Source organism: Astatotilapia calliptera, chromosome 13 (genome assembly GCF_964374335.1).
Source record: "Astatotilapia calliptera chromosome 13, fAstCal68.1, whole genome shotgun sequence".
Classification (NCBI taxonomy): Eukaryota; Metazoa; Chordata; class Actinopteri; order Cichliformes; family Cichlidae; genus Astatotilapia; species Astatotilapia calliptera.
In genome coordinates this window covers 28,183,586-28,207,816 of record NC_137434.1, presented here as the reverse complement: position 1 = coordinate 28,207,816, position 24,231 = coordinate 28,183,586, and the positions used below count along the sequence as shown (strand labels likewise).

The 24,231-nt window shown below is 41.6% G+C and overlaps 1 protein-coding gene across 1 annotated transcript in view; it reads left to right on the top strand.

The window, feature by feature from the left end:
* LOC113035419 (uncharacterized) overlaps nt 1-14,772 on the top strand; it is a 90,133-nt gene extending 75,361 nt beyond the window's left edge. Inside the window, exons 3-5 of the mRNA XM_080287860.1 lie at nt 1,002-1,138; nt 7,662-7,786; nt 10,345-14,772. Coding sequence (XP_080143986.1) covers nt 1,002-1,138; nt 7,662-7,786; nt 10,345-14,627 — 4,545 coding nt within the window. The 3' untranslated portion in view covers nt 14,628-14,772. The remainder of the gene's footprint in view (nt 1-1,001; nt 1,139-7,661; nt 7,787-10,344) is intronic.
* The last annotated feature ends 9,459 nt before the right edge of the window (nt 14,773-24,231 follow it).

Genomic DNA, 24,231 nt, shown 5'->3' with positions numbered 1-24,231 from the left:
AAAAATAGGTTCAAAAGTAAGCAGTAAATGTGTGTGTTATGAATGAATGTGGCCTAAATCAGTGCTAAAAAATATGATGCTATAATCACTCAAATGTTAGCAAAAAAAGAGCATTTGGGCTCAGTTTGCACAAAAGAGACATAGCCTTCATTCCACCTCAGGTTAATAGGCAACATCATCGGTATTGCAGGAAACTATCACGTGTTGGGTTGTTTTTTTTAAATGTTCGTATTTATATTGATATGCTGTAAACCAGTCTACATGTTTCACAGTTTAACGGTTGACGATGTGCTAACGGTGTTGATTCAGTCCTAGTTTGTCGCGTTGTTATGGTCTACCGTGAGGCTTCCTGTCATTCTGTCCACCCTTCACACTGTATGTACACCTTCCATGAAAAATCACAGGCTACATAACAAACTTTAACAAACCCCACAGTGCCTGTCTTCCAGCCTGTCTCTTTGTGCCTCTGTTTGTCCGTCTGTCTCCCTGCCTGCCTCCATGTTTTATCTGTCTGTCTATTTATGTCTGCTTATCTATTTGCTGGTGTCTCCGCCCGCCTCGCTGTCTGTCTCTTGTCATCTGTCTATTTGAGATGTGAACCCACAGGTATATTATTATCATTATTATTATTTGTGACACACACATAGGCACACACACACACGGGCACAAATGACACTCGCACACTGTATCAGTATCTCCGGTCAGCAGACAGCTTGCAGACAGAGCTCAATAAGTGAATTAAGCTGGTCTGGACTCTACTAAAGCTGACACTGGCTGACTTAGACGGTGCATATAGACACACATGCACAAACAATGCACACACACACGCTTACAGACAAAGCAAATACACAAGACTGATAACTCCACCCACTTACCTCACAAATTAAACATTTAAATTCATCTTTTTAATGCATTATCCATTTGACCTCTTACATCTCCTTTTTAATGCAGCCCTGATACGACCGCATCTGCTTCTGTTAATCACTCTGCTTGTCCTGCAGCGACTGAAGGAGCTGAAACAGAGGGAGTTTTACAGAGCACTGGCCTGCAGGAGGCAGAGGAGGCGCAGGGAGGAGAAGAGAGAGGAGAGAGTGCTGAGGAGACTCAATCAGCATGAAGACAGGAGGACGGGAGAGTGGTTAGTAGCATCCATAAGTTCTTTCTTTCCTTTCAACCCATTTATTATATTTTATGTGTAAAAAGCTCAATTGTATCAGTTGCTCCATTTATATTTTATGGAATATGTTTCAAAATCGACTTGGTAAAAAAATATGTTTTCCAAAAATCAGTGAAACTGTTAAACATTGTGTTTTTCTTTATCTTTTAAAGTCTTTTTTAGGACTTCAAGCTGTAGTTTTTCAATGGGATGAAAAGAGTACAATGTCCACATCTGCCTTTCTCTTGCCTTTCTCTTCAGCCCCACAGAGCATGAATAAAAAAAATCTATTTTGTTTTTTTTGTTTTATGACCAAGAAGATTGATAGTTTTGGTTCACTTTCCAGCTCTCAGGAGTACCATTTCCACCAGCACCAAGCAGCAGATTTAGAGGAAAAAAACTAGATGGACTACTGAATAAGCTAAAAATGAAATTCAGTTGTTACTGAATTTAATTCACAACAACAGTCACCTCAAGGTGTTTTGCATTGTATTGCATTCTGTGGGAGTAGAGTTAAGGTAGCTGCTTTGCTTTGTCCTGCTACATGGCACTAAAGAAGATAACAGTGAAGGACGTACTTCCTTAAACGTAGTTACAGCACTTTCAGAAAGACATCTAGTGTAATGACATTTATTGCCCAGTTCTGTGTAATCCATTATTGTAATATTAAATGTTATCAAATACAATTTTTTTTCCATTATGTTTATAAGAAGTTTGGAAAATTGCTCATAAATAAGTACATTTGTCCTGCATGAGGTTAATCTCAAACTTATTCTATCTTTTAAGCTAAATAAATCACATTATCAGACTAATATTATTAATAATCTGTCCACACTTAGTTTGTCTTCTGCTTCATCATCACACAGGACTTAAAACTGTGACAATGCTCATTCCAGAATAGATGGCGGGAAAAGATTCAAGATTCAAGATCTTTATTGTCAATACAACAATATATATAGTATAGAGTGTATCTATCGAAATGCCATTTCACCCCAAGCCCCCCATGGTGCATTTATAAGGGTATCAAAATATATCTACAGGGGATATAAAACTAGAAATGACAAAAAATTAATAACTCACTATATTTAAGTAAAATGAAAAAGATGAAAAGGTACTAATACTAACTATATCTATGCATAATAAACACGGACAAAAGACAATACAAAGTGATCATGTGTAATTACAGTAAAGTGAGATGTTGGTATTGAATACTATGTTCAAGTTATGGTCAGGATATTGTGGACAAGACAAGACGAAGACATGTGAAAGATGTAAAATGTGCAAGTGTAGCATAATGTAGATGTGAAAGTTTGTGTTGTTATTATTGAGTCTTCTGGTGAGTACTGTAAAAATGTTTGTAGAGATCTTTATGTTTGTCAAAGTGTTTGTTTGTAAAAGTGTTTATGTTTATCGGCCCTTTGGTGGTAGTTGACTGCTTGGGGGAAGAAGCTCTTGCAGTGTCTGGCCGTTATGGTTTTGATGTTGTGAAACCGTCTGCCAGATGGAAGAAGGGAGGACAGTGCATGTGAGGGGTGGAAAGTGTCATTCACTATGCTGATTGCACATCGGATGATGTGTTTGATGATGAGCTAGGAAATGATTGGGAGAGGGCCTCCAATGATCCTCTCTGCTGTTCTCACTATCAGAGACTTCTTTTCAGCGAAAGTGCAGTTCCCGTACTGGATAGTGAGGAATGAGAACGCTCTTAATGGTTCCCCGGTAAAAAGATGTGAGGACGTGAGGAGGGAGACTGGCCTTGTTCAGCCTCTGAGAAAGTGAAGATGTTGTTGGGCTTTCTTCAGTGATGGTGGTGGTGTTCAGGTTCCAGGAGAGGTCATCTGATATGTGCACACCCAGGAACTTCCCGTTGTTGACCAACTCAACAGCAGATCCATTGATGTGCAGTGGGGTGTCTTCCTGAAGTTAACAACCATCTCTTTAGTCTCCTGAACAGACAGGTTGTTGCTCTGGCACCAGTCCACCAGGTGTTGTACCTCCTCTCTGTATTCAGACTCATCATTGTTAGTGATGAGACCCACCGCTGTTGTGTCATCTGCAAACTTGATGATGTGATTTGAGCTGCACTGTGCGGTACAGTCATGTGGTAGCAGAGTGAACTTGACACATTCAAAGTTCAAATGTGAATTAATGATGGCCTTGTATTTAAGAGCCTCACACTGTGTCTCAGTTTGATAGCTCCACTGGTTTACTTTAGTACTCTGTGTAAACAATATGCAAAGTGTGAATTATTACAGGATAATAATGTCACTAATCAAACAGCAACCTGACCTGCTGCATTTTGAAACTTGTCTAACCTCCGAGCACATCTTTTTCATTCAAGAAAACAATTTAAAATCCACAAACACCAAAGCGCTCGTACTGGCCTCGCTGCTGCTCATGTGTTCACGTCCAAAGACATTCCCTGTTTCCTGTGTAGCCCATGTGGTGACCCTCGTGAGAACACATTCAAACTTTTGATATTTCAAGAACTTGTAGAGTACTTTATATAGCTGCGCTTGTTAGTATGTATACCCTCATCTGATTAAAATTATGTGTTTAAGTAACCATGTGAGACCCAAATACAGTACGCCACAAAACTTAAGGACCTAAACAGTAGTTGTAGTAGTTATACCCATGGGTGGCTTCAGAGTGAAGAGCATGGTGACAAATACTAACATAATTGAATAAAACTGTATCAAAACTTATACTTTAGAAAAACCTAGTTCAATCATTTTAATGTCTCAGAAATTTTCGACCTTTTTAAGTTGGTGTAACTGATTATATTTAAATTAACTTGAAGTATTTTACAGATGTGCAGTACCCATTTAGGAAAATTTCACTGTACTTATTTCTATAGTGTCTTTGTAGCTGCATTTGTCCAGTACTATTGTAACATCCAGAGTGGGTGTGTTGGATAAGTTCTGGGTTTGCAGAAGCAAATTATGGGTGTTACGTAAAATATTATGCATGTTCAGTTACTATGTTTGTTCCAATATGTTTACAGTATAGTTGTCAGAGTGGTTAAAAATAACCTAATGTTTGCCCCACACAAGCCTGTAATCAAAATATTGAAAAAATAGTTGACCAACAAATTAAGGCTTTAATTTGAAATATAATTTCCGACTGCACAAAATTAACACAAATATCTACAGTTACTAGAAAGGGGTTGAAAACAGCAGATAGGATGCAAAATGAGTGGAAAATATGCCTCAAAATTACCACAATTATCACAACAGAAGCTCACAAAATATTGGAGGTGGGTACTTTCTCACGCCCGACTGAACAGGAATGACTTTTACTAAATCAGCCCTGTCCTTTTCATGTAGCTGCAGTGAGTTACGATCATCAGACGGTAGAAATGATGAACTTGCGTGAGCTGGCTTATCCATTACGAGGAACACCCCGCCATGTTTATGTCTGTCAGAGCTGCTTTACAGCTGCGTGTTAATGTTGCTGAAAAATCTACATATCAGTCTGTTTGTTCATGTGCCAGTGGGAGGCTCCGACATCTGGGACTCTCAAGTGGGCTGCCAAACAGTTGTTGTGCTCACGTGCTGTTTGTCTTTAAAAAAATCCTGTAAGAATAATGATAAACAAACAGAGAGGTCCAAAAACAGATGATGCAGATTTGGCTGCTTCTTGCTCAAAGCGTGTGATGAGAAAGGTTCATCTGGCGAGCTACCAAGCACAAAAAATTGATTTCTCAAAATGTATACGATTGCACACGAATCCACAATTTGAGCTCAAAGCTGCAAGTCCCAACCCGAGCACGCCCACGTAAAGCGAACATTGATCTCTGCCTTAAAATACTCTCTGAAGACATGATCTAACATCCAACTTTTGACTCCATGCATGAAAGTTTTCTTCATGTGTTCCTGGACTGACCTATGTTTGTCTCTCAGCCTTGCAAGTAAAGAAGAAAAGAGAGATCACTGAGAATCTCGTTGGTCACAATGCAATAAAATGCATTTTGTTATGCTTAACGGGTATTTTCAGAGTGGCTATGAAGTGTTTCTGACCAATCACGCTGCACGGCTGAACCCACTCACTGTAGATTAGATTAGATTAGATAGAACTTTATTAATCCCTCGGGTGGGTTCCTCTGGGAAATTCGATTTCCAAAAAAGCACAGCACCGACAGAAGTTACAGAGTTATACACACACACATATATATAAATACAGAGACAATATAAATAAAATATACGAAGGGGATAAATATAATAAATAGGAATAAAAATAAAAATACAAGTGAATTGCACATTTCAAGTATTGAGTCTATTGCACCGTTGACTATTAACAAAAGTATTGCACAGTGAAGTGAAGAGGCACTACAGCTTAGTTGTTCCCCCCTCCTTTGTCCTCCTGTTTCCCCTCCCTCTCCCCTCCAGAGAGGAGTTAAACAGTCTGATGGCGTGTGGGACAAAGGAGTTTTTAAGTCTGTTAGTTCTTGTCTTTGGGAGAAGCAACCTGTCACTGAACAGACTCTTCTGGTTGTTAATGGCCGTGTGCAGAGGATGCCTGGCATTGTCCATAATGTCCATCAGTTTCTTTAATGTCCTTTTCTCTGCCACTGTCACCAGAGTGTCCAGCTTCATGCCGACCACAGAGCTAGCCCTCCTGATCAGTTTCTCCAGCCTGGATGAGTCCTCCTTTGCTGTGCTGCTCCCCCAGCACACCACAGCATAGAAAAGTACTCCAGCAACCACTGACTGGTAAAACATCCTCAGGAGCTTCCTGCAGATGTTAAAAGACCTCAGCCTCCTGAGGAAGTACAGTCGGCTTTGGGCTTTTTTATACAGGTGCTCTGTGTTGCATGACCAGTCCAGTTTATTGTCCACCCACAGCCCGAGGTACTTGTACTTGTTGACCACCTCCACCTCCTCCCCCTCTATCTGAACCGGCAGTGGACCTGCTCTAGACCTCCCGAAGTCCACAACCAGTTCCTTAGTCTTTGAGGTGTTGAGTTGCAGGTGGTTTGTGTGACTCCATGCGACAAAGTTCCTCACCAGACTTCTGTACTCCTCTTCCTGATCATCCCAGATACACCCCATGATGGCTGTGTCGTCTGCAAACTTCTGAATGTGGCATAATTCAGAGTTGTAGCAGAAGTCAGAGGTGTACAGGGTGAAGAGAAGAGGGGACAGCACAGTTCCCTGTGGTGCTCCTGTGCTGCTGACCACAGTGTCAGACGTGATGTCCTTCAGCCTGACGTACTTGGTCTGTCGGTGAGGTAGTCGGAGATCCAAGCCACCAGGCAGGGGTCCACCTCCATCCTGTTCAGTTTTTCCTGAAGCATACAGGGCCGGATGGTATTAAAGGCACTGGAAAAGTCAAGAAACAGTATCCTGACCGTGCCTTTTCCCCCATCCAGGTGTGAGTGGGCTCTGTGTAGGAGGTACAGGATGGCATCCTCCACTCCGACACCCGCCTTGTATGCAAACTGTAGTGGGTCCTGGGCATGTTGTACCTGTGGTCGGAGGAAGTTGAGGAAGAGCCGCTCTAGAGTCTTCATAAGATGTGACGTCAGTGCCACCAGTCGGAAGTCATTCAGCTCATTGGGCCGGTTCTTTTTGGGGACCGGGACGATGCAGGATGTCTTCCATAGGGCGGGCACTCTCCCCAGTCGCAGACTGAGGTTGAAGACTCGTAGCGGCTCCCCAAGTTCAGCAGCACACGCCTTTAGCATCCTAGGACACACCTTGTCTGGGCCTGCTGCCTTTCTGGGGCGAAGCTTCCTCAGTTGTCTCCTGACCTGATCCACTGTGACACTGGGAGATGTTTGGGCAGAGGGGAGGGGGGGAGATGTCTTGCTGCTGAGAGAGGGATTGGAGGAGGGGGATGTCATGGTGTCAGGAAGGGGGGGAAGCGAGGGAGGTAGGAGAGTGGGTACATGTATCAGTATCGGCTGTCATAGCCATTTTCAGATTTGCAACAATGCAGTTTGGCTCCTGGCACAAAAGGAGAGAGAAGAGAAGCGTGGCCAAATTGATTTTCAGCTGGATTTCAGCTCTACTCTCCTCTTGCCCTCCTCAATGCTCATCTTCTTGTTTCCTCCACTCTTCATTTTTTCCCTTTCAGTTTCCCATCTATATTTCTATTGTCCTCTTTGCCTTTATTTTTTAAATCTTTCCCTCCTATCTCCTTGCTTCCTCTCCTCTTTGTTTCCACTTCATTTTCTCCTCACATCTCTTCTTATTCATCATTTGATTCTTCTTGTCTCCTCATTTTCTTTTCCTTGCATTTTCTTTCTTCTAACCTTTTCCTCTCCATCTCTTTTTATCTCCCTCTTTCTGATTTCCTTATCTTTTCTTTTGTCATTTTTCTCTCATTACCTTCATCTTTTTGTCTACGTTTCCCATTTTCTTTCCCTTCTCCCTTTTTTCCTTTGTACTCTTCTCTCTTCTCTTCTTTTAATTTATTCTGTTTATTTCATTCTCTGATCTATTGCTGCGTCCTGTTCTCGCGGTCTTTTAACGCTTTGGTCTTTGTATCCTCCTCTCCTTAGTGCTCCCGGTTCTGGTCCCATGTTCCGGTCCACCACCGTGGCTGTCGACTCAGCCGATCAGTCCAGACCAGAGATTGTGCAGAACGGCAGCAATATCCATCCAAGCAACACCACACTGGGAACAAGTAAGAGCTTTTATCCACTTAAAAAGGCATGTACTAGGCTTCTTAAATACTTTATGAGTATGTGTTTGGTTTGGGTGATGAGGATATCACTCTTGATATTGAAGGATTCAATAGCGTGTGGTCTGCTGCAGAATCGCTGAAATATCTCTGTTGACAGCAGACTCTGATGTCAGAGCTTTCACTTCTTTTCCAATGTATAAGACCTGAAATGCACACATATGAGAGGGTGTGGTTTGAGGAGGAGTGGAGTACAACATAACAAGCACCTAATCTGGTTGGTTAGACACTGAATAAAATGATGCTTTAGGGTCTCTGTAGTTGCAGTGAATATTAGGGAAAATTAAGCTATCACTGGAGTTGCTGTAATAAATCAACACAGACATTTTGCCCTGTGTTCAACATTGATGAACCTTGACACACAATTTCTTGCTGTTGACCAACTCCAACCCATCTCAGCAGTGCTGACCTTTGTGCGAATGGAATGGCTTAAGACTCCAGAATAAATCATATCATATGAGCATTTTACAGTTTATATTTTGCTCTGGCGGACACTGGGGTATTTTAGTTGTGCGTTAAGGAGCTTGAGCATAAATGGTGGCATTTCGTTGCCCTGTACCTGTGCATGTGCAATGACAATAAAGTTGAATTCTATTCTATTCTATTTTATTTACTTAGCGCTTATATCTCTGCTTTTACTGTCCTCTGCAAGGAAGTGGCTTGACTATCATAGTTACGATGAAAAACAAAAATGCTCACCTTAACACATTACAAAGTTGCTGTTCCCAGTAGAACAACACCTGAACTTCAGTTTACCAGGAAAAAATGGGAAGTAAATGTCTAGAAGTTTGGCAAAAAAAGAAACAAAAAGTATATAAAGAGTCCGGGCAAGCCAAACAATGAGTCCTGAACCAGAAAATAAGCAAAGAAGCAGGGATGCTGGAGAGCTACTTGGTCTGGGAGACAGTGAGACCCTTCTCCCAGCCTCCTATAAGCAGGGGCAGGGTAATCCTTAATTAGTCTACCTGGTGGACCTGAGATAGAGGAAACACTGTAGCAGAACAGAATAATGAAAGAAACGGGAAGCAACACAGGTGGAAGGTATATAACTATCGCAACTTAAGATTTCGTATCTTGTTCAAAAATATTTTTCCAACTGAATTTAGTTTCATGTATAGCACCGGTTTTACTGATATAGCACCAAGAATACTTGTCTCAAGGCGGCTTGTTTTGTAAGGTAAAAACTCAAATTATAAATGATCAGATGATCCCAGATGATATGAACAAGCATTTGGTGAAGGTGGGGAGAAGGAGTCAAAGGAGCTTGCAAAGAAAAGCGTCTGGACTTCTTTAAGTTACTTGAAGACGTTTCACCTCTCATCCGAGAAGCTTCTTCAGTTCTAAGGTCAAATGGTGGAGAGTCCCAGTGAAGGAATTTCTTTGTAACAGGAAGAAGTAGAGAGAGAGGAGGTGCAGCCATGAGAATATAGAAGACAGAAAAGATTGTAGCTCCTCATAGAGAGTCCATGAACAACAAAAACATCAGTCAAACTCTGGGAAAGAAAAATACAAGAGTTAATGACATGCTGTGGTAGCAGGGCCTGGAGAAGAAGTAGTCAGTGCATCATGGGAAATCCCCAGCAACCTCCCTATAGCAGCATAACTAAAGGATGCTTCTGGGTCAAGTTGCTTACTATTATAGAGTTTTTACTACTTTTTACTTTACTTCTCCTTTAGTTAAGAGGGAGAAAACTGCACTTGAGATAAGTTATTATTATTTTATTATACTGTACTTGAGATTACAGTATTTTGTCCAACACATTCACAGTGTATGTGAATGTCTCAATAGAAATGCTGTGAGAATAACTCAATAAGATCAAAAGTAAGCAACAGCAACGCGTTCAATATGTTTCCTCTTCTCATTTTAAATTTGAAATCAGTGCAAAAGTTCAAGAAGGGTTGAATTTAAGTGGAGTTGAAGTCCTAAATACATTTCACTTTTAGAGTAGGAAGACTCATAATTCCCCTTCTAAAATTCAAACAGTTTACAAACAAGGTTTCTGATGTAGCATATTATAGATCACTTTTAAAGTTATGATTCATCTTAAAACCTTCACGCAACAAACAATTTCTCTAAATCTCTCACCAAACTGACGTATAGACAGACGAATGTCTGACAGCACGGTGAGCCCCATAATGGCTGTAAAAAGATGGATATTACACATATTACACAAGTCTTATTTTTTGCCATTTCTAAGTGAGACACATTCAAATCTGCGCTTATTTTTTCCTAAGTCCATCCTACATCCATAAATCATATTTAGACGTGCTGAAAGCAACAAAAGAGTAATGGTGCGGTACCAAAATGCTCAAAAAAGCCTAAGGAGATTACTGTATAGGAAGCCTTAAAAATGAATGGTATTCTTTGTAGGAAGGGTATTTTGTATCCCTTCCTACTCTTTTCTTTATAGTTAGGTTCGACACATAATCCTGTTATGTTCTACATGTAAATGTAACCAGTGTCAGCTGCTATAATCCTTTCTGTTCCCCTCTCCATCTAGAGTCTCAGATCCCCCGGATACAGCCCTTCCTTCCTCTGGAAACCGCACTCCTGAGCAAAACACAGTGGACCTATGAGCAAACAGACGCCAACAGCACCACAACTACTGCTGCTTCTGACTCCTGCGTGCTTGACAAGACCCATCTGGATTACAGTCAACTGCCAACCATTACACCCAGCATCAGCACCACCCTGACAAACAGTGATACCAACAGCTCTACAGAAAACAGCCACTTTAACAAGATCCCTTGGGCTCATGATTATTTAAGCCATCCCATTACTCCCAATAACATCCCAACAACAGCCTCTGGCGCCACCCATAATGGCTCCATTTTCAACAAAACCACAGTGACCAGCATCAGCAAGAACTCCACCACCCCCTCCATTACTAATACCACCAATGTCAGCATCAACAGCAGCAGGGAAGTATGCAGAGCCTCTGACGTCCAGTCTATCCTGAGCAGAGTCCGCCCTGTCTCTTTCTCGCTCCCCAAAAGGAGCTGTGTCCTCTTACACCAATCAGCTGCCGTATTTATCCAAGCAGGGCAGGGCTCTGGCTTGTCAGGGAAGCAAGAAGGTGCGGCAGTGCATGACAGGAAAACAAATCTGGGGGAGAAAGTCACCGATCAGCAGCTCAAATCATCCGCAGACATGGTTGCTGTTGGTGTAAATCACTGGAATACTGGAAACCAGTGCAGTGAGGAGAGTAAAACTGAAACTCGACCCGTTGAGGCTGGAGCCATTATGTCTACTGAGAAAAGAACTGTGGGACTCTCTGGGACTGGAGCCCAGGTTTCTTTATGTAATCGCAATGTGATCAGAGTAGAGGACTCAATTATCAATGGGAATGGAGCCCAGCTCTCCTTATGTAAGGACGATGGGACTGGAGCCCAAGTCAGCAGTGAAAGTGGGACTAGAGCTCATTTTTATTTAAACAGTGGCATTTCAGGACATATTTCTGAAAGTGTAAGCACAGATTCAGAATGCGGAAGCAGCAAAGTTGAAATCCATGATGCTGTGGAAAATCAGACAGATTTAACCCAACCCCAAGAAGTAAAAGATCTGGCTTGTCCTACAACAAATGAGCCTAAAAAATCAATTTCATGTGTTGAAACCACGTCAGCTCAAGCACAGCCCAAGCAAACTCCTCTCCCCAATCCCCAATCTCCCCAGTCAAACTCCGCTCCATCAAAAGAGTCGGCTTCTTTGCCTCCAAGTCGTCCCAAAGAGCCGTTTTGTCGTGTCCTGAGCCGAGATGGTAGCAGGGTTCTTCTGTGGCCAACGGAGATGGTCAGCTACACCAAAACTTCACCCTCCATTTCCTACAGTGTCAATCCTCTACTTTATGACTTCAGAGCGCATAACAGGGCCAAGGAAGGGGGTGAAAAAAAGAAAGGAGGGCTGGAGGAAGGGGGTGAGAGAATAAAGCCATCTGTGATCAAACAACCTGACTGCCAACAGAGGCAGAAGGATATGAAGGGAGGAAAGGAGGTGAAGATAGATGAAAGGGAAGAAGAGGATGAAGGAGGACAGGCAGGAAATCCTATGGAACTTGTAGCCCATTGTAGCGGTAGCGACGCAGTTCCGGATCGCTCCAGCTGCCATGATGAAAGCGCTTTAAAATTTGTTCCCATTTCTGCAGAAGGCCACCATGCTCCGACGCTAGGCCTTCAAAAATCAGGGAGGAGGAGGAGGAAGAGAAGGGGTGGGGTAAGGAGAGGAATGAGAAAAAGGGGGAGAAAGAAAAGAGGAGAGGAAACAGACAGAAAAGAGTCAGAAAGGGGAAAAAGGATAATAAGCAGTCTTTGTGTGAATCAGATGTTTGAAGGAAAAGGAGAAGACAGGCTGCAAAGAGAGGGCACCGTAAAAGAGGAGAAGAGAGAAAAAGAGCTATTAAGTAATCTTGCAGCACATCGGCTGGTGGGAGGGATAAAAAAGAGGATGAGGGGAGAAGAGAGAAGGATAAGACGAGATCAGACAGAGCAAGAGAGGGCAGGTAGAAATGACGAGAAGAGAGGGGAGCTATTAAGTAATCTTCCTGTGAATCGGTGTAATCGGTGTAACCAGCTGTGTCTGCAGGTGAAAAGGGAGGCCAGCCAGCATCAATCTCAGCAATCAGCCTCCGGGTGGGGCCAGGGGCTCAGAAAGCTCCTCTGCAGGGATGCAGCATGTAACTCAGTGATTAGCCTCGTCCCAGGGTCTGTTATAGAGATGCCATGCTGTCCTGCAATTACACCCGACCCTGCTCAGAATGACAGAGAGATGGGGGTGATACACAAAAATACACAAGCAGGGAAGGAGGACAGACAGGGAGATGAGGAGCAAAGGAATCTGAGTAAGGGAGAGATAAGCGCTGCTCCGAAAGCTGAAGAAAACGCATGTAACCCAGCGATTAGCTGTCTTCCTTTTTCCTGTTGTGACACTGCAAGCCAGGCAGAAATTTGTCTTGTTCCTAAACCTCACAGAGAAACAGCATGCAAACCAACGATTAGCCTTGTCCCTGCTCCTTTTAGAGAAACAGCGTGCAGTCAAAGACAAACAATACCTGCAGGACACAGCAATCTTGTGTCAAGCCCGACCACATGCTGCTCTGCCCAACAGACAGAAACAGAGCCCAGACTGAGGCCGGCCTGTGTAGACATGACCCTCCCTGCCGATGCGCTTTCAGAGGAAGGGATGTCGAAGAGAGCAGCAACAGCCAGCAAGAGGAAGAGCGGATTGCCGGAGGCTGGGGCAACGCCGAGGAAGAAACGGAAAAGGGGAAGGAGACAGGCGAGGAGAGTCGCTAGTGTTTTAAGGCAAGACGGAGCTTGCACTGATATGACTTCGGATTTAAACGAGGGCGAGGCCTGTTGCATTCAGGATGGTAACGAGGCGCTTGAACTCAATAGCAAGGACACCTGCAACACTTCAGAGGACAAAACTGTTGACTGCCATTTGCTCTGCAGGACAAAACACTCTCTGTGTTCAAATACCAGGGAGGGTAACACCGCTGACAAACTCGATAACTACTGCAGCTCTGATGACAGCAAATTCAGCAATGCAGACGCTAATGACTACAGCCAGTTTAACGTCGGTCCCTCTGGAGGCGAGGAAAAGGTGAAGTGTTCACCGGAGAAACCTTTTAGTGACTGTCATACCAATAACAAACCCAATGACCACAGTCAGGATGATGGAAAGGGCACCATGCAAAATAAGCGTGACAGTTCTGCCATCTCTAGTGCTACTTTTGAGAAAGACAAAAGTCTTTGTCATGGTCACGTGGCTAAAAAAGCCAGTGAGAAAACTGCAGACACACCTGTGGATGGCCTTTCTGAAGATTATTTTGCCTGTAGCACTAATAACAGACACACTGACCACTGTCAATGTAAAAACACAGTGAATGAAATAGAGTCTAATGACTCCAAAGCCAATGACGCATTTAGTCATAACTGCGATTACAGCCAGAAAAATAACAAAAGTGACCACAGCGAGGAGGAGAAAGCCAAATCTCAGTGCCACATTCGACACAAAAACAGCCTCTCTGATTCAGTGATTGATTACAAAAGCGGCGTAGGGATTCAGCAAAGCGTTGGAGGTGGAGCCGATGATATTGACGGTGGTCAGTGTGACGATTTTAACGGTAATCATGTCACTGATTGTAATCACTGTGCTAATGCTGTGAATGAAGAAGTTGCACCCGTGAGGGAGCAGATGGAGGATGAAAGCGGTGTGGAGAAGGAGAGAAAGAAGGAGGAGGAGAAACAGATGGAGAGGAAAAAGTTGAAGGAGAGGCACGAAGAGTGGGAGAAGGAATGGGTGAGGAGGAAGGAGAAGGAAAGGGAGGAAAGAAGTAAGGAGAGGGAGATAGATTTTGAACCTCTCTTCCCAGAGAAGATGCCCCGCTTTCCTCATCGCCTCCCTCCATCGTGCATCCACCTCCATCCTCCTCTCCTGCTCCAGCCATCCTTTTCATCCTCTTCCTCTATCTCCTTCCATCACACCATCATCCAACATCACCTTTCCCTCCTCCCACCCGCACCACACCTCCCCGTTCCTTCCTACCCTCATCTTATTCCCTCTTTCTCCCCACATTTATCTCCCATCCCTCCACCACCACCTCCACCACCACTACCTCCTCCTCCCGCTCTTACTCCCACTTTCTATGCATCTTCTCCCATCCCTCTCCTGGATGCCCCTGGTCCATATCCCTTAGCAGCAGCATTTCACCCTGTGCAGAGCCACCACCCATCTCTGTACCCCACTCCACATCCAGCAGTTTTGCCCTTGCAGTTATTGTTCTGAAAAAGAGGAACAAAAAGAAAGAATTGAGAGTGGTACATGTTCACATTTGTGATACAAAAAATTACTTGTCAGGTGGGTGCAAACAGCTTTGGGTGTCATCGCTTGCATACTTTTACTGTAGCTGAAATGTGAGGAATTTCAGGAACTCTTGAGTAAAAACACAAAACTGATCCTTCTTAAAGTCAAATCCTCTGGAAAACTTCATCACCGCGTCCAAACACTCAAGCACTGATTCACACATCTGAAAAACAATAAAGATGGCTAATTATCTTCATCAACTGCAATCCCACTTGAAATGAGCCTCAGGTGTGCAGCCAGCGGGATCGTGGTAGGGATACACAGCTGGGCTCGTTTCCCTCAGCAGAAATCAGTCAGAGCTGCTGTTTTGCATTTTAAGCTGGCGATTTGCTCATGAGGCACGTTAGAAAATGTTGTGACTTTAAAGGATGAATTCACCCTCGCATGCTCAGATTTCTTCAGTCTGTCATCGTAGATGTGCGGGAATTTTTCTTTAAATTAATTTGTATGTTCCGGGTCGCTGGCCATCAAGAGCTGATGGCATTCAAGATTTGCACAGGACAACAGGAAGTTGTTTTTCCCAGAATGGGTTCAAAAGAAACCCAAAGTTCTAAAAACATTAAACACGCAATTTTTTGCTACTTTGCTGTTTTGCATAATTAGAAAGCTTCATCGTTTAACAAATACGAAAGGGTATTTTCTGGTTAGATTTCACTAACAAAATATGAGTCTGTTGCCACATTCACTTAGTTTAAACCTACATGTTTTTATTCTTAAACTATACTGGAGTAGCTCTGTGTGATTCACTGTTCAAAGGACCCTGTTTAGTACTGTATAAGCATCCACCATTTAACAGACAGGAAAAACACATCCACACCATAATGAAACAAACTTGAAAAATCGTAGATATTCTAGACAGAATCTCAGATATTTGTATAGAACTAATGGCAGCAAATCCTCTTTAACTTGGAGCTAAATAAAGCGCAAAATTAAAGGAGAACTCCACAAATTCTACACATCAAAGACTGTTTACAGGTCTTGTGGAGTTGCCCTTGAGTCAACTGGCTGGGACTAAAGTTTGAAACTGAATAAAATCTGGGGGTGTGGAGTTTGGAAAGAACTGAGCTTAGCAGCAGGCACATGTAGCCCATTCCTCATCGCTGCCTAAAGCTGTAGGCTTGGAGCTAAAGGATCCAATGCTAGCATAACATACCCAAACCTTGAAGTGCACCATCTGCAGTCACTCGGCACTGTGGGTAATGTAGGAATCAGAGTAAGACAAGGAAGAAAATGTATGGAATTAAAAAAGATGATATCTCTTTAGTCTGCTTTAACAGTAAATTTGCCCATTGTGGGTCCAGCAGAGTTAATATATGCTAAAATGGTAGAATACTACAAGACTGGCATAGTAATAGACAGATAATATGTTCAGGGCGTGAAAGCATAAGTAGGCCGAGATAATGTGAACACTATCTAGTCAGAATAACAGGAAATTTTCAGGGTCCAACACGATGTGAATGCAGCATGAGCCAAAAAAAAGGTCTCTTAAGAGACTCTGTGTAACAAAATTGTCTTTCTTTCTCCTATCTTTCAAAATTATGTTTTCATTTTACTGTCCAGTACAGCAATAAAACAGATGAATAATGATTTTCAGGAAGTGCAAAGAGAAAAAAAACCTTCTTTGAGAGAGGTTTTAAAAGTGCCAATTTAGGGAGCCAGCACATGATGCAGCAAACACATCTGCGTTTGCTCAAGGATGAGCAGATTTCCTGATGGTAATTCTAAGCTGATTTGTTATTACCTAGAATTGACTTATTGTTACCTAATGTCACCAAGGACTGCCACTGGCCTGTGGGTCGCCCTTTGAAAACCTTGGCTCAATGAGATTTTAAAGCAGCAGAGAAAGATGTTGGTTTCCCTGTATTTAGAGATGAGTGTTAGGGATAACTGCAGGTCGCAGAGCAGTCTGTATGTACACCAATCAAAGCTTAACAACAGGTATCTCGGAACCAAGCATCAGACAAGTTTGACCCAGTCGTGTGGGAAAGAAACACAAGAAACACTTAAGAGCAACCTTGCAGATGAATTTGTCTAGAGTTTACATTGACATCTGAAATTACAGAAAAGCCATGTCCTAAATCCTACATAGCAATAAAGTGATTAAATTTATTTATTTGTTTATAAGTAAATTTATAAATGTATCAAAAATATAGTCTTTGTTTTACATTGTATTACCCTATAACTTACAGTACTAAATTTTAAAAAAGGGGGAGGTGTGAATAGCTGGAAAATCAGTGGATAACACGAACACAACTTACAGTAAAATGTAAAATGTTAATGATTATTTTCTATTTTCTGAATCAATATAGGACTGCTAATGCTGCCATTACAGCAAAAGCCATTGATTGTAAATAATAGATGAACAAACCCACAATGATTTCACATAATGCTTTGTAAAATCTTAAAACCTTGACTGAAGCGTTTTTGGCCATTGCCAAGACTTCATACTAAGAAATACATGCTCACATGGCAGCACTTTGTATATCTATTATAAGGTAGCAACTGTGCGCTCCCTCAGCTACATTAAATCCTACAATTTTGTAACTGAAAGCATGATCTCACTCAAAAATCGCAAAACAAATGGAAATGTGTTGAGCACATTCTGCGCTCTCTCTGTGACCCCGACTGTAATTCTGTGCAGCGAGTTCATTAATCCACTTCTGCACGTAGGAAAAATTACTTTCCTGTTTTCCACAACACGCCATCAAAGACAGATATTTCTGCACTTTGCAACTATAGCTCCATTTCTCTGTGTCCTATGCATGCATGGTTGTAAAATACCCCTTGTCACACTTTATTATTTATATTCTGGCACTGGCTAAATCAGGAGTGGGCTATGCATTTTCCCATGGGACCACACGAGACACAGTGGAAAGCTGCACCAATAAGTTGAACTCAATTCTTTTCAATATTCATTTAAGTCTTTACAAGCCTATTGGTGCACCCCTCCAGCAGACCCAACGTCTCTTGTGGCCCCTTGGAAAGTTAAATTGCCCACCTCTGGCCTTAAAACATACCCTGGTTTATGAACTGTTTGACTCTAAATGCAACCATAAGATACTAAACGAACGACATGTTGTATTCAGTAAGGCTTGAAACTAGCTATTGAGATAATAAAATAATCAGAGGTCATAAATCAGGTGAGGATTAGGGTTGTTTTACCATATACTACCTGCTTTAAGAAAATCCAACGTTTCCCCTTTTAGACCACGAAACCACGTCCATCTTTTATATACTATCGTCTATGGTATAACATAAATTGTGAGTCTGTACTGCAGTGTGTCTTCAGGCTGTGACGGCTGAACGTCAGAACAAAATGTTAAGTTCAGAAATAAGCCTTTGCTCTTTGTTTCTGATGAACTGGCTCCAGCGTCTGACCTTTACGCTTGACGTTTTAGACTGTTGATTTTCTCCCGTCTCACTCCACTGCAGCTGAACTACAAACATCCCGAAGAGGTGGTTAACTTTGCATTTAGTGACTCACCCATTTAGGCCTAAACGCACACAATGAGTGATTTAGCACGCCGCAGGACACAGTTGACTCCAACAGGGGTTTTCCCCATGAGACAGAGCCGCGATGAAACGTAGAAAGATGTGAGGATTTGACTGACAGGTAATGAAAAAATAACCATTTTTTTAAATTAACACTCTCACCCCTCTGTTGTCACTCACTGGTTGCTTGTTGCACTTTGACAGGTGATTTTCCACTCTGTGGTGTGTGACAAAATAACCCAAGCGCAGTCACATCATTTCACTCAAACGCAGGATGTTCAAAGTGTTCTTTCTTTTTCTATCTGAACAACGCCTCAGGGTGGATTTTTCCTTTAAAGCAGAGGGATACGACACAGTACATACGGAAAAGGCGTAGCTCTACCCTTATTCTTTGTTTAAATCTATCGCATTTAAATGATCTCGGCTGAAGTGCAGGAGAAATTTGTCTCAGATAACAAAATGCGCCGCTTCTTCGTAAATCCGGAGAGCCGCTCCCAACTGCATGACACTCAGACTTTCAGAGGCGTGAATGGCAGGAGTAACGAGGAAGGAAGAGCGGAGAAACGCCCACACCTACTTACACACTGTTTTTCTCTCGCTCCTCTGAAGCTGAACATCTGGCTGCGATTGCTGTGGGGCATCACTGGCAGCACCTATTCATCTCAGCGAATATGGATTATTCTGGTGCAGGCGTCTATGACAAAATAAAAACAAATAAAAATATGCATTAAAATTCAACAACAGGAATCAGTTTTTGTGGGCAGATTGGCATCCTTATTCTCACTAAAATCTTAAGGCATGCTCTGTAAAATATATTGGTCTTATTGATCCCAGAAACTTGAACGCACGCAGACACACACATACACACACACACCTACACACACACGCGCGCGCACACACACAGCTTAATAGGAACAGTCTTTGCCTGCCTTGCCTGCTCTGCTGTTTTTCCCAGAGCTCATCATTAAGTAAATGCTGCCTCCTCACCTTTGGTAGGTTAGACATGTCTCTGCAGTGACACTATAGGTGCCTGCGGTGACATACATGCAGCTTACGAACAGTAGCAAACCTCAAAACTTATTCCTCTTCTTGCAGCAGTGTGTGCAAGAAAACATGAGAATTATAGCTAGTGTGATGACACAGCAAGGTGTCCTCTCCTTGTAGCCGTGCACCACACGGGGTATGAAACCATATGTTCGCTATGAACATAGGTTTTCTGTATTATTGTGATAAACTGTGTACATTAGAAAAGAAGAAAAAAAAGCTGTTATTAGATGTATTTTTGTAGAGAACCCTCAGTTGAATGAGGCACAGTTTTTGTATCATGTACTCTGATGCTATTTTAGCTAGTAAACAAACCCCCACGCCCACCTACTATGTCCTCTTGTTGAGCTGTTGTGCACACTGTATGTTCTTTTAAAGGTCCGGTCATCAATTAATGGGTTCGAAAGGCATTATTTCAGTTTCTTCAGAAAGCATTTTATCCTGTTTTGTCTTGAGATCTGATAAACTAATATTTAGCTGATTTGTTTGTGTAATCTCATTTCTGCAAACTCATATTCAATGATATTACCCTGCTAATATAATAGATCTAGTAAATCCATTGAGAAAAACGAATTACTCTGAAAATGGAAATAAATCAGTGGACTTGATATCAGAGTGTCTTGTTGTCACTGTTTTTCTCTTCCTTTGACTTGCTTTCATAAGCCCAGTCCATGAAACTGTGAATCGATACCTTTTACCACCACATCCCTGTAATTCCCCCTGCCTGTGAAACAATAAAGAAAATGAAGACAAAAAGAGTACAGCGCTCATTTCGAAAATATTTTAATAATTTTTCAAACTTGGATCGCAAACTAGGGGCAAAAGCATGCCTGGGAATTCATAGATTTCCCTCAGATGATCCGTGCTTGCTTTGGGATTGAGACCTTATGCATGTGTGGCTGTGTGTGCATGTGTCCAGAGGGCCCACCGACAGCTGCGACCATCATGTTCAATGACTAAAATAGCAGCAAAATTCAACATGTTCAACACCTTGGGCTATGTTAGTGTGTACATGCATACAGTGTTTCCATCTGTGTGTGAGCGTGTTTAGGGTATGGAAGTAACAAATGCAGCGAGTGTGACGATTCAAGTTCACCTCATTACTGAATCAACGGTTCTCAGTAATTTGCTTCAGTGACCTTTAAAAACCAACAAAGAAACTTCTGACATTAAAACTCAACCATATGGAATTAGTTTCACAAAGAGTGCGTGTGATCTTTCGGCCCTGAAGTCAGCTTCTTACAGCCTCTGTGATTTGACTTTTCTCCCCGCACTTGGCAGAAAGGGTTGATGGATGTCTCGAGTCAGGCAGGCACTTTATGGTGAATGAGTTAATAGACTTCGCGGTGCATCAGCGGCACTACATTATGGTCCACTTCCTTTGCTCCAACCACAGAAACTACTCAACAATGTGTTAAGAAAACCTCAGCAGTGGCTCATTGTGCACAGGGAGCATGGAGAGTAGGTTGAACAGAAACTGCTGTTTTCACTGTCTTCAGGCTCAATTAGAAACAAAATATGTTGAAAAATGCATATTTTCTGACAAAAATAAATTCTGTAGCAGAAGCACTCAAAGCTAGAAAGCCGCTCGCGTCCTGTAGAAATATTTATATGTAAGAGATTTATATGTAAAAATGTTTTTACCAGGAACACAGTAAATTGCCAGTTTTACCCAGTTAAATTCAGATTCATTCATTTATAATGTTGTGTGTATGCAATTTTGGGACATGTACAAATGTAACCAAATGCTTCCTTCTTTGTGTCTGACACACCAGATGGCTGGTCACAGAAATCCTGCTTGGAAACAGTTTGAAAAAGGGCAGGCACTTTCAAAAACATAACTTGCTGATTATTGGGCAAACTATCGTTCTATCAAGCGTGAAGAACACTGATGATGAAAAACAAGCTGCAGATATTTCCTTTTGTGTAGTCTAACACAAGCTAATCACAACTAAACCAAAAAAAGAACTATAAGACAGTGCTTGCTAAAAAACACAAACACTTGCGTCATTGTATAATAATATATCCATAGAAGGCATTAACACAGAGTATATTTGTTAAACGTTTGTCAGGTGTATGGATGACCCACCCTTCTACCACTGGTGTCAGCAACCCTTACCATCAGGTTCAAGCAATTCCTAGTGAAACAAATTCAAACTAAAACATATTTGAGCCTTTTTGTTAAGGTGAGGTGCAACTAATAATTTTAACTTGATAAAAACTTTTAATGATTTCCATTATCTTTTAGCATGCTTAGGCCTACTTTGAAATGCAATACCTTTGGAACTATGCAGGACACTCTCTTTGTGTGCAAAATAATTAATTTACAAGTAGCCTACTTTGAGAATACTTCAAAACTAGTGATGTTAACTGCTAATTCTACTTACTTGCACTTGCAAAGTCATCTTCATGTCTTTGGTTAAATGTTCTGTCATTGTTCAAAATAAGCAAACTTTATCTAATAAGATCAACAAGTACTCAATGTACCTAACTGGGTAGTTAGCATATTATTAGGTCTTCCTTGGCACCTTCATAGGAAGAACTCCAGAGGACTTATATCATATGTGCCATGAGCTAACTTCAACCAACAATACCACCAAAACATAGGACGCAGCATGTTCAAAAAAGAAATAATGTCAGTTTGTGCACAAAAGTCACTCCAATGAATCACTTTAAAAAAAAAAAAGCCAGATGTTTGGGCAAACCATCAGTTTATCATGTTCATGTAACTTCAACCTACTTGAGTAAAAGAGAAAAGCCCGCGGAGCTGTAAAAACTTTGAGAGCATGTGGTTAGATAGTGCTTCCCGTCTTTGCTAAAATAAATAAATAAATAAATAATTAAAACATTGTGTCGGAGTGACTTTAATGTGCAATCACTTTCCAATGACACTTAGCAGGTGTTTGGCTTCGCCATCTTTCTACTACAATATTTACGCCCATAGCTGAGATTTTTTTAGTACGTACGTTGACAGAGAACAGAGTTCTGGCCCACCCTTCTTTACAGTGCTAGTTTCAGTAGATTACTTTTAATTAAATAATGCCAGCAAACCTCAATCTCAAAGTCCTGCTACTGCATTTCAGTCAGGTTGAGGTCTGAGCTTTGATTGGACCACTGCACAACTTAATGCATAAACCATGCATATAAACATTTCATGCACAAATCAGTAATGTATTAATATTTTCATAACTGAATTTGTTTGTTCTCTACAAAAAATATTATTATTAATATTATTTACAGTTTTTCAACCATTACCAGCCAGAATCATGATTCTACTTTGGTCTCATATTTTCAAAGAATATTCTTCCAGAAAAAGTGGCTTGTTCAGACCCATTCTTCCATATTGTTTTTTGGTAGAGAAGAGCCTTCAAAACTGTCCATACTTATTCATTCTGTCATGAATTCTAACATTTAACATGCTAACTGAGGCCTGTAGAGTCTGACATGTAGCTCTTGGGTTTTTTGCTATTTCTCCAACCACAGTCTGACCTTGGGGTGAATTTGCTGACACATCAACTCCTGGGAAGATTATGAGATGTGTTAACACATACCTGAATGCTTCAGACCAGCAAACTCACCAAACTTCTGCTTTTGCAGAGGTGGCCACACTTGCTGATGATTGATGAATCAAATGTATTTGATTAGCAGCAACTGGCTGCTATTTACTATAAGTGAGATCTTGAAGAAAAATCTTAATAATTCCAATTGTCCTTAAGTATTATTGCACTTATCTTCAATGGCAAAAAGTGCTTTTTAAATAGGGAAAAACATTCATTGTCATACTGCTTTATCCTAACAAGATAAATTAAAGACAGTTGCTGACTGAGGAAAGGAAAATAATTGACAAGCATGCTTGTGGTAAAGGCTACAAGACACTGACCCACCAGACTGATTAAAGCAGGGTTTGAGTGGTGAATTAAAAGTCTTCAAGGTTGCACAGTATGTGGCTTTCTGAGGGAAAGTGGGCTCTGTGGAAGAAAAATCCTCACATTTAAAAGAAAAACATAAAAAACCCAACTGGAGTTTGCTAAAATGCATGTTGACAAGGCTTCTGGGAGGATGTCACTGGAACAGATGAAACAAAATTAGTGTTTTTTGTCACTTCAAGTTTCATAAGTCCTGTGTTCATGCAATGATAAAAAGAGAATCTGTCAGAGAAGAAAAACAGCACCCCTACTGTGAAACACAGAGGAGGCTCAGCTGTGTTATCTGGTGTCTCTGGAGCAGTTGGCTCAGGACACAAGGAAATCGGAAAACTATCAGCCCAGCGTTATAGAGTCTGCCTCAGTTGTAGGTCATGTTCCCTGCATACATGGATGAAAAACAAAGACTAATTGTTATGAATTGCCTTGCTATGACGCATGATATTAATCTGATAGATCCTGAATGAAACAAGCTGAAACTCACAGCTAATAAAAGGGCACCCATCAAGCCTGGTGAAGGATTTTGTTTAAAAGGAGTGGGCCAAATCACCAGCTGAGAACTGCACAAGTCTCATTAACAGCTACAAAAAGCAATTTATTATTTGCTGCAGCCTCCACTCTCTGTTTTCAGTCCTGCCAGATTTTGAAACCTGGCTGCAGGGATTTGCCTCTGTTCAGCAACGAGAGTATCTATAAGGTCAATTGCATTTTGGCGATAAGAGCGGGTTTACAGGCGGCGATACAGGTCATTGTAAAATTCTTGGATGGGGTTAAAGGGTTGAGAAGGCCAAACCTTTTCTTTACCTGACATGTGGCACAAGACGCATTGTGATATTGAAACAGGAAAAAAGCCTTTTTCACAAAATTGGAAATGCCATCATGTCTTAATTGTCATTTGATTTCTCTTGATTTCAACAAAAATTTCTCAAGTCCAGACATTAAAAAACAGATCAAAGGTTCAAAAAAATTTAAAAAAGAAAGGACTGGATGACATATATTGGATGTGTTTGGTCCATTTTGTGTAAAATGTCTTTACGATTGCTAATGTGTTTTACATCAAAAAGCTG